Raw genomic sequence first — 11,419 nt, forward strand, 5'->3', positions numbered from 1 at the left:
AATTGGATAAGACACGTTTATAATATGAATATTCAAAAATGTTGCCCTAATGTGTCTTCTCACTACATCAATTTTTGGGCCTTAAAATAATTTTTTAAATGTACAATCGAATAAATGGTAACTGCCACTAGTATTATGATTTCTACTATGTAGCAATAAAACATCTTATCTTGCACTGATTTGTTATGTTCGTATAGGTTGGTTGCCTATGAAATGCAAAGGGGATATACGGGAGTGCCTTAATGTGTATTTTTTGTGTAAAATATGTTTGGCTGCAAAAATATATATACATATATGCACATGTGTGTAAACATGAACATGATGCTTATAAGCCTCTCAAATGTAAAAAATTCGTTAAACAAAGGCATATTCTTTCTCACATACACATGACTTTTTTGTCTATGCCAAAAAAAATATTTGATGTAATAGTTCCTGTTTCATACCATTTGCTTTTGATATATCTGCTGCAACTTCATTGAATTAAATTTTTTTTTTAGATTTACCAAAGTCGCAATAGTTTCACTCAATTCTGATTTTTTAGCTGCATTTTCTAAATCCACATCTGATCCACCAACTTCTATGGATAAACTCCATTTTATTGCTGTGCTTTTAAACCAATTCGACGAAGGGCAAGAAATGCAGATATAATACATCCCATTCTTTTTCGTTAAGTAGGACACTTTTCCTGCGTATGTTTAATCATGAAATGAAATCAGTCACGTATCTAATACGAATTAGGTTATTCTATACAAACACATATGTGAAAGTAAAGAACAGCATCTGGAGAATAGTATAATAAATGAATATTACCTTTACTAATTTGAGAGGTATCATGGGAATACAAAACTCTTCCCTTTTGGTCTTTTATATTGATGAGGCATTTTAATTCTGTAAAAAAAAAAAAAAAAAAAAAAAACGAAGCATATATTTTTTCTTTTTTTTTTAATTTTTCCACTTGTTCTAAATCAGTTTTGGTCTTTATATATACTCGTAAAAATGGAAAATGTGCAAGAGCAGACAATTTTGTATATAAACGAGTTAATATATATGAGCAAAAAAAAAAAAAAAAAACATCCTTGCCTTTTAATCCATAATTATCATAGGACGATGTTATCACAACATTGCTTGCAACGCTTTCCACAAAACATTTTTCTACCCCTTCCTTCACATAAAAATATGCTGCGTTAACATACGTATAATTTAGTAGTAATAACAACAGGTAAAAACCTATTTTTGCTCCTCTCACCATTTTTTTTATAGAATGTGAATAAAATATACCATAATTTGGTCTACCTTTTTTTTTTTTTTTTTTTTTTTAATTAAAGCGTTAAATAATCAGCATTACTATAGGCACACTTTTTTCTGTGAGTTGCAAAATTTTGACCATAAAAAAAAAAAAAAAAAAAAAAAATTAACTGTACATAATATACTTTCATCTAAAAACTGTCTCACGTAACCTTGCGTAATTTACATTACCCTTACACGGCCTAATTCGCATCCATTTCTTGTGATGTGTATTACGAACTGGTTATCATTTACTCTACAGGTTCGAATGAGTTGTGTGCATAATGTGTTTTTATACTCTGGCCTCCAAATATACCCAAACATATATATATATATATATATATATATATGTGCTCTTATGAATACGTATAAACACAAGTATCCACAAAAAGGAATGCACATATATGTATATTCGTATATATTCACACACCGAACTTCATCTCATAATGTGAAATTCTTTATGCCTGCTAAACTAGTGTATTTCATGAAGGGCATTGCATTTTATATACACAAACATGTATGAGTGTACAAATTCATGTACTTAAATGTTCTCCTAAGTAGTACATACATGTATATATCTTGGCACGTGTGTGCGCAATGATGTAAATAGCCAAAAGGAGGGGAAAATGGAAAAACACAAATGCAGGTAAAACGGCAGTCAAACAGTCAAGCAATGAAAAGGGAGCAAAACAAGTACATAATCATAACGTACATTGTCACATATATGTTAAGGTTAATCCTACCCCACTATTCACTTGTCAAATGAGTTACATGTTTTTCATTATTTCTCTGATGAGGTAAATTTTAACAATTCGCCCTTCGCAATATTTATAATTTTTCGCCAGGAAAAAAGTAAAATATAAAAATGAATTTTTTGTTCTTGTTCTTACGTAAATAAAAAAGAATGTGCACCAATTCTTGTTCATACGCATGGGTACAAGCTATATATATGCATGTGTATAAAAGGCATGTATAATTGCTCAAATATAAAATCTCACTATTCATCATAATTTTTGTGTTGAAGAAAAGAAAAAGTTGCAAAAAAAAAAAAAAAAATGTATGAAGAGTTACGAAAAAGGAAAAATATAAAGTTTGAATTATGGAAAATTAATAAAGGTAAACTTGAATGCGCTAGGAGAAAGGAAAGATCAATATCACTAAGAAGAGAAAAATAAAAATAATATCGAGAGTTCGTCGACACGAAATAGGACCATTTCAAATCAACTAAAAGCATTTGTCATTGCGTCATAATTAAATTCTACTGACGTTTAAATACACACCCTTTTCACATCCTTTTAACCCATTTAAAGAATGCATGTCATGGTCATATATATTAAGTATGCTGGAATAATTTGTGAATAAATTCCCCGATTTGTTTGACGCATACAAAATCAAACGCACAATTTAGGTAATGTACAAAGACACGAAAAGGTTAAAGAAATATATATTCAAGAAAAAAATGTTTATAGAAATGTTAAGCTAAAATATTGTGCTTTGGATTATATGTTAGCATGTAACTTCATATTTATTAAATGAACCGAGACCCCATAACCCCTGTCCTTCATTTTTCGAATAGCCACAAAATATCACACGTATCAGAACTATACAAATTCTTCATTAATCTCGTCAAACGAAAAACTAAAACTTTATCTGTAAATGATTCACGAATTTTTATAGACCCATCTCAAGGTGCGTATAGCCCATATTTTATTAAAAAACTAAAAATGCTTTGGATCATTTCCATGAAATTTGTCAATATAATGAAACAAATGCTTATGTCCCGCTATCCAAATTAACCCCCCGTGGGGAATTTAAAATTGATCCACACGATGGTGATTACACAAATACTTATACACACATATACGCACGTATATATGTTTATACATACATACATATATATATATATATATATATATTAAAACTTCTGCATCTTTTTAGTTCCATTTTTCAAATAAGAGATAACTTAACTAACTCGCGGGATAAAGCCTGGACGACCACTTTAGAAGACCTTGCTAACCAGGAGAAAATTGCTGTATTTTTTCACATCTTTCTTACCTTACGCTTTTTCTTACTTTTTCATTTTTCCCTTTTCTGTGTCCCACCCCGGTTTCACACTCATCTATGTGACTCCCTTTAAATTACAATTCTAACTAAGGGGATAAGTATTACACATGGAATGCAGATTAAAAAAAAAAAACACACACACATATATATATATATATATATATATAAATTGAAACTAACTTGATAAATTTAACAAAATGAGCTTTAAAAACTATTGTCCATTTAATTACCCAGAAGAACGGAACATAAGTGGAATAGACTACCGATTCAATTTGAAAAAAAAGTTAGTTAGATTTAGGAATCATATATTTAGAAGATTAGAAGTAGACAACTTAAATGACGATTTAAATAAAATTGAAAATAGAAGAAGCTTATTAAGTAATTATGATCATCAAGGAAAAAAAAAATGGTACATGAATTTTCAACCGTTAGGTAATATACCTATAGACCAATATTGGAAATATGATAAAGTTACTTTAAAAGATATATTAGGATCAAATATTAATACATCAAAAAGTAACCAAAATTTAGGATTAAAAAAAAGTAAAAAATATCTTAAACGCATTAGCAAACGCGTATTAAGAGGTTATCCCCATGAAGCCTTAATAAAAAATGCATTCAAATGGGCAACATATGATTATAATTCTGATGAATGTTGGATAAATTCTTTCAATAATAATTTAAATTCATCCTTTTTAAACTTAACTAATCTTGCAATAAAAGATTCTGAGAAATTGTTAAAATGGAAATTAAAGTACTCGGATAATTTAATAAAATTTCAAAAATTAAAAGCCCAAGAAACTGAAAAAAAATCAAAAATTCATAATACCACGTTGGGAATGGAAAAAAAAAAGTTCCAGAAATTCTAAAACAAATAAGGAAAATGAAAGTGATATTGTTTTGAATAATTATAAAATAGTATTAAAAAGTTTTAATAAAGGACATAAAAAAAAGACGTTGATTTGGAATCTTAGCAACCAAGTGTGTAAAATTTTCATACGTATCATCATATCTGCTTTGCTTATTTATTCTTTTTTTTTTTTTTTTTTTTTTTTTTTTAAGGGTAATGGGGAGGGAATAGGAAGGGACGTTTACATTTACCTGGAATTTACACTTATTTGGAAAAAGAAAAAAAAGGAAAAGGAAGAGGCATTATCATTATCTGTACATTTCATTTCATTCATTAGTTTGTCCCCTTTTTGGCCCATTCATGTATGAGTGTTCATATATGTATACATTTGTCAACGTCTCGTTTATTAGCTCTACACCACACTTAACTATGTTTGCTTATACTAACGTAATTGCGAATAAAATAATATCTCCATTATTAAAGCTTAAATGATACTCTGATTACGACGTGTGTGTTTGTTAGGTTATATTATCCAACTTGTGTACAGTTTAATATAAAATAATGAAGAGAAAAAAAGAAAAAAAAAAGGAAACTGCAAAAATATTTTTTTGAAGCATTATTTTATTCCTTATATATTTTTATAACCTAAGCTTATACGCTTAAATACATAAAGGGTTAAGATCATCACTCGTGACCTCATCATTAGACTGTATCAATATTTTCACCTTGTTGTGTATAATAGGTTTTTTTTTTTTTTTTTTTTTTTTTTTTTTTTTTTTTTTTTTTTTTTTTTTTTTTTTTTTTTTTTTTTCTACTTCATTAGGTGGAGTTGTGAAAGTTTGGGGACTTTTAACATATGTAATTCCACGTGTTTTCATATGCACATCACCTTTTAGATATTAGTGATTATTCACGAACATCCATACTTTAACTTGTATTTGAATATATATACACGTTTATTATTCATTTAATCCATAGCAAAAATATATTCCGATGCAGCTTTTTTAAAAAAAAAAAAATTTCCTGTTTCAATATTGTACCATTGTTAAAGTGTATTTTCCTAGTTTTTACAAGTTATGCAAAAAAAATAAAATAAAATAAAAAGTGGTTGCTTTAAGTTTCTTTTTTTTCCGTCCCTCTTTTTTGGTTTAAATTTTCATGCTGAGAATTAAACAACAGTTTATTCTTTTGGCAAATATTTTTAACATATTTAAAATAAAAAAAAAAAAAAAAAAGAGAGAGAGAAAATGAAGGAACGAAGATGAGTTAATAAAAAAAAAAATACTCACTTCGGTGTATCACTGTTTTCTGAAATGAACTGACGCAGAAGGGGAAAATGAATATATAAACAATTGTATACAAAATATGTGTATATCATTTAAATATATATATTCATGTACGTACATTTATTATATATAGAAGGACGTAACAAAAACAGAATAACAACATACGGGGTTATACTAAGTGGTAGAAAGCAAAGTAGGAGCAGTAGGAGCAGTAGGAGCAGTAGGAGCAGTAGGAGCAGTAGGAGCAGTAGGAGCAGTAGGAGCAGTAGGAGCAGTAGGAGCAGTAGGAGCAGTAGGAGTAGTAGGAGCAGTAGGAGCAGTAGGAACAGCAGGGGTCATACACAATAAAGTTCAATTTATGTTGATATGTACTCTATTTTCCTCTCTTCTTTTCATTATTAAGAAAACCACATAAATAAACAAAACTGAAGGAAAATCTGAAAAGGGAGGCCAACCGAACAGGTAGGCCAACGGAAAAGGCAGGAAAATCGTACAAGTGGGCCAACGGAAAAGGCAAGCAAATCGTACAAGTGGGCCAGCCTTAAAAGAAAACTGAAAGAAGTGGAAACCAGAACTCCAAATCCTAAGACCCCCAAAAAAAATATATCATGCCAAGACCAATTTATGTTCTTCTCATTGATTGCTTCATTGTTTTATCATTTACGTACACCTTCCTACTTGAGCATGTAAAGAGTCGCAAAAACAACACAGTTGTGTTTTACAAAGAATTTCCAGAAATTGGCCATAAAACTAAAATCCATGTGAAAAATAGAAAAAAATATCTGTTTCTATTCAGAAATTCGTATACCCAAATCAAGAATATATCACAAAAATTTTTCATTGTAAAACATCACAAAGTGAACTACCTACCACATGAAATTAAAAGCCACACCATTCCACTGTTGAATTCAAATAATGCTTCTTTTTTGAAAGGTAGCAAATTTAAAATATTTAACAATGATAATGGAAAGAACAATTTTTCAAAGGACCCAAACGAGGAAACAGATCACGGGAATAATGACAGAATAATAGATGAGAAAAATGAAAAATGGAAAAAGTATTTTGAGCGTAAGAGGAAAAAAGAAATATTGAAAGATTTGAACAGTAATTTAAGGAAAAAAGGAAAAAGAGATATAAGCCACTCTTTCAGAAATGGGAATGATAGTTTAAGTATGGATTCAACAAGTGAAAGCAATACGATGGAATCTGAGAACATAATCCAAAACGACGATAAAGGGAAGGGGCAACAGCAGCATGGTGATGGAAATGACCAAAATGGGGATGACGAAAATGGAGAAGGCAGTGATGATGATGAGGAGGAGCAGGAGGAGGACGACGACGACGAAGGTGAGGAGGACGATGACTCATATGACGCATATGACTCATACAATCCCTATGACCCGTATGAAAACCGAAATGGTGATGAAAAACAGGGGAAAGACAAATACAGCCACCTTGATTATGCACACAACCACGAAGAAGGGCAAGGAGGGAACTTTTTTTTCATGAACAATGGAAAAAAGGAAAATGCGCATAATAGATTTTACGAGAATAGAAGAAACAACGGGGGTCCCTCAACCCCCCCCTCAATTAATGATAGCATAAATAACATTTTTACATCAAAAGAAAGCAAAGATTTCCCTCTGTTTTTCCCTCTCAATAATAAATCCTTTGAAAATAGTAACAATAAATATTTTGATAAAATATGTAGTATCCCCCCAAATGAATTAATTAATAGATTCTTTGAGAACACGTCAGAAAGGGTTAAAGAAGCCGTAAAAAACATTATCTTTAATATCATAGGAAATATTCAAAAATATACAATCGAAACGTCTATTTTAATTACACACGAAAAAATATACAATTTTTTGCTACAGATTATCCTTACTGGGTATATGATAAAAAATGCAGATTATCGACTAAGCCTAAATGAGTCGCTTTACGACCAAAATAATATTATAAATAAAAAGGAAGACGATTTTTTCAATTTAAAAAAATCGTTTTATAGTTTGTTTGCTGATAAACACAAAAAAAGTGGAGAAGAAACTCTAAACTCATGTGAGTTAAATAATCAAAATAATTGCAACCCGCACATACTAAATCAGAACAAGGCTGATAAACAAAAAAATTATGACCTTGAAAAACTTTTGACAAGTAAAAACCTACAGGATGATAATAGCAATTACTCATCCTACCAAAATGGAGATCAGTATAATCATGATGACAATCAGATACAACCAGAAAGTACCTCTTACGCTAAATGTAAGAATCACGCAAGTGATAACTTTCCAATAATTAACACAAAAAATTATATTATATTTTTACGAAAAAAAATTATGTCTTTAGAAAATCAGATAAAAATGTTAAAAGAAAATAAATCAATTTTAAATGATGATTTACTTTCATATATCAAGTCACTAACGGATATACAATTACGTTCATTAACTGATAACATAGGAGCATTAGTCCTAGATGCAACAAAAAAAATTGTAGAGTTAGTGATACAAGGCATGACATTAAATATTAATAAAAACTTATCAAATGAATTAATATATATAAGCGGTTCCGTGCTCACATATATTTGTTTCTGGCAGTTAATAATAGGTTATACATTACGAGAAATGGAAATACGTGATGAACTCTCCGATTATCTCAAGGGGAGCTAGTCTCATCCAGTTCTTCCACATATATACAAACGTACACATATATATATATAAATGTGTGGAAATGTTTCACACTGCTTTAGAGTCACATTTTCGCCTAGATCCATGCCCACTGAATCTTCGTTATGCTTTCCTTTTTTGGGGGGTTGTTTTTGTCACACCATATTTGCATTTACACTTTTGTACCAAACTTCTCGTTTGCTTTTATCCTACTGATATGTACTTCTACCATAATTTTGCCCATGTTCATAATTCAAATTTTGTGCTATGCTTCAGAAGACTCTAAATGTGCTTCATTAAAATAATTCTTGTTACTTCCTCTTTTTTTTCTTTTTTTTTTTTTTTTTTTTGACAATAAAAAAAAGAAACAAACAATTCGTTAATAATCCCCATACATGTTAGTACACTCTTGACATTGATACCCTGTAAAAATTAGTGTCCCCTTAACACATTAATACTAATGCTTCACATTTTGTTCTATTACCTATTACTTATCATAGGAATTATCACAAAACATGCATGCACATTTCACACACACAAATAATTTCTTCAAACTTTTCCAACATATTCTTAAATTAGGTGCTTAATATATAACATTTATTAAAAAAAGGTTGCTCATATTTAATAATTTATTACTCTTCCCATAATCCACTTAATAAAAAGTATCATAAAAAAATACTATACTTTTTTTTTTTTTTTTTTTTTATTTTATTTTATTTTTTATTTTTTTTTTTTTTTATTTTATTTTTTATTTTTTTTTTTATTATTTTTATTTATTTTTCTTGTGGAAAGTATTTTAAGCACAATACAGGAAAACATTGTTATTAATGTTTTTCTTCTTAGAGTGAAAGATGAACTGTTATATTATTTTCATTGTAATAAATGTTTTTCCTGTAATTTCTTTGAACAAAATGGGCAACAATAATTTTTAAATAGGCTAATCATCTTCAATAATCCATAAGGGGAGAGAAATATCAGCTTTTCATAAGGGGAAAAAAATTTCAATTATCCATAAGAGGAAATAGGCCCCAATAATCCACAAGGAGAAATAGGCCCCAATAATCCACAAGGAGAAATAGGCCCCAATAATCCATAAGGGGAAATAAGTCCCAATAATCCATAAGGAGAAAAAATATTATAGTTACACATAAGCGTAATTAAAACCCAATCATACATACTGTAGAGGAAGTTCCTAGTGTGAATTTAAATAATCTAAAAGTTTGCATGTAAATAATATTGAAGTGTTCATAGGCATACTGTAAACACCTGGAAATAAATAATGTTAACGTCTTAATGTCAATAATCTGCAAGACTGAATATGGGTGTATTAGACAACCATAATTTTGTTATGTGTAAAAAATCTTGGCCAATATGTGAACCCCTTTTATTCTTGTAGAGTTATGTGCGTCTTTTTTTATAGACGTGCAGTATCCGTCTTGTGCACAGGCGTAAATTCCCCTTCTTACTACAATAGCTGTCCTAGTCCTATGTACATAAAAGGAATAAAAAATATGTCTATATATATGCATATATGTCTAAATATATATATATATATATATATATATATATATATATATATATATATATATAAAACACTAAGGATATACACATTCGTGTCAAACATTAATGATAAAACATAATATGCATAATCATTACTTGTTTGACATACGGAAAACATGCTTATTTATGTAGCTCTATTAACTCTTCATGTATATTGTTCTTATATGTAATATTTAGACATATTAAAATGTGTTCTTCTTGAGGTATAATAGACGACCTTTTTTATAAGTCATAATGAAAATACTTCATGTAAGCTATAAATTTTTTTATATCAAGCTTTGAGAAAGATAATATATGTTATTATCTATTATTTTAATATAATGAAAGTTTTCTTAAGGGTTTATATATTTCTCTCTTTTTTTTCTTTATATATAATTTAATATATATTTATTCTTGACTCATATAGTGACATATATTCTATTAATTATTCTCACATATCCATATCTTCGTTTTCATGTTCTCTTATACTTTATAATTATCTTATGCTTGTTCATATTTGAATTGCGCAATTAAATGAATTTTTCTATAACTTATTGTATAACACATTGGTAGCTACGCATGAAATCCGCTCAATGATCACTACATGATGCAATTGATAATGTGCCTCCCTCCCTCCCATTCACACCTAACAATTGCAATGGTGCCATCGATCTGGATTATCTGCTATAGTTATCCAATTGTTCTGGTCTTTGTCTTGTGTGCTTAAATTTCTGAACTGCATAATATATAGCTCTGCACTAGACATTTGTAGCATTTGTAGAGTTATCACTTAAGAATTTTTAAGTATTCCAAACTCCTTCCTTTTAACGAAGTGTACTAGATTTCTCTCTATCTTTTATACCGTTGTCTATAATATATAAAATAAGTTATTTCCATTCTTTAATATATTAAAATTATATAAGATAAATAAAAGTAAAACTTATGTAACATTTTTTTTTTTTTCTATGGTAGATACATGTTAATATTCACATGCATGCATTTATTTTTTCTTGAGTGTCTTCATCCTATTTATTATTTTTTTTATACTGAATCTTGCTATATACTCTATCTTTGCTCATATTACAGTTACTTTTTATATGTTGAAAAATGGGCACTATTTTTTTACTTTTTTGTGTTCTCTTAACTATTTTTTTTGTCACCTTTTTTTGACCATTTTTAGTGTCCTTAATAGGCTCTGAATTCATAATGTTTGTTATTGTTGAATCATTCTTCTGTTTTGTAACAATGGTAGTAAGTTTTTTGACCTTTTCATTTTCCTGCTTAATTATTAATTCCTTCGTGGCATTTTTTGTGATACACTTTCTGATTGCTACTTTTTTATTGGCTGTATTTCTTATTTTCATAATCTTTCGATCTATACTTAAATTAAAATGTCCTACACATTTTTTACTTTTGATCAAATCCTTGTTTACCCTGTGAGAACATTTTAATTTTTTTATTTGTAGATCTTCAGATTTTACACATATTTCTTTCACTGTTGATGTTCCTTTTTTCGATAAATCTTCTTCTTCACATTTGGTATCCTTTTCATTATGTTCTTTATTATCTGCAACTTTGTTTTCTGATAGTTCGATTTCAATATTTTTGCACGTTGCTCTTTTCTTAAATACACACCAATAGTAAGTACGATTTTGGACACGCGATATTTCACTACTGATTCTTTTGAGAGGTAATTTTATCTCAGGAGTAGCATGTACATTCGTTTTCAAATC

At 29.0% G+C, this 11,419-nt stretch overlaps 3 protein-coding genes across 3 annotated transcripts, besides 1 other annotated feature; 2 read left to right on the forward strand and 1 right to left on the reverse strand.

Annotated features, from left to right (window-relative positions):
* Positions 1 to 62: 62 nt before the first annotated feature.
* On the reverse strand, positions 63 to 1,249 carry PGO_100440 (transmembrane emp24 domain-containing protein; the record flags this gene model as incomplete). The annotated part of the gene is made up of 4 exons (XM_028688076.1): positions 63 to 206; positions 444 to 685; positions 811 to 888; positions 1,036 to 1,249. The coding sequence occupies 4 exons, from the start codon at positions 1,247 to 1,249 to the stop codon at positions 63 to 65; spliced, it is 678 nt and encodes a 225-aa protein (XP_028543877.1).
* Positions 1,250 to 3,545: 2,296 nt separating this feature from the next.
* On the forward strand, positions 3,546 to 4,217 carry PGO_100450 (hypothetical protein, conserved; the record flags this gene model as incomplete). Its single annotated transcript, XM_028688077.1, has 1 exon — positions 3,546 to 4,217. One exon carries the CDS (start codon positions 3,546 to 3,548, stop codon positions 4,215 to 4,217), a length of 672 nt encoding a protein of 223 aa, XP_028543878.1.
* Positions 4,218 to 6,092: 1,875 nt separating this feature from the next.
* On the forward strand, positions 6,093 to 8,150 carry PGO_100460 (hypothetical protein, conserved; the record flags this gene model as incomplete). The annotated part of the gene is made up of 1 exon (XM_028688078.1): positions 6,093 to 8,150. The coding sequence occupies one exon, from the start codon at positions 6,093 to 6,095 to the stop codon at positions 8,148 to 8,150; it is 2,058 nt and encodes a 685-aa protein (XP_028543879.1).
* A 3,222-nt stretch (positions 8,151 to 11,372) lies between these two features.
* Positions 11,373 to 11,419: part of a sequence feature (assembly_gap, 190869..190878;~frameshift;~hypothetical protein gene) that runs on past the window's edge.

The sequence above is a fragment of the Plasmodium gonderi genome (genome assembly GCF_002157705.1).
Source record: "Plasmodium gonderi DNA, contig: Chr10, whole genome shotgun sequence".
NCBI classification, from domain to species: domain Eukaryota; phylum Apicomplexa; class Aconoidasida; order Haemosporida; family Plasmodiidae; genus Plasmodium; species Plasmodium gonderi.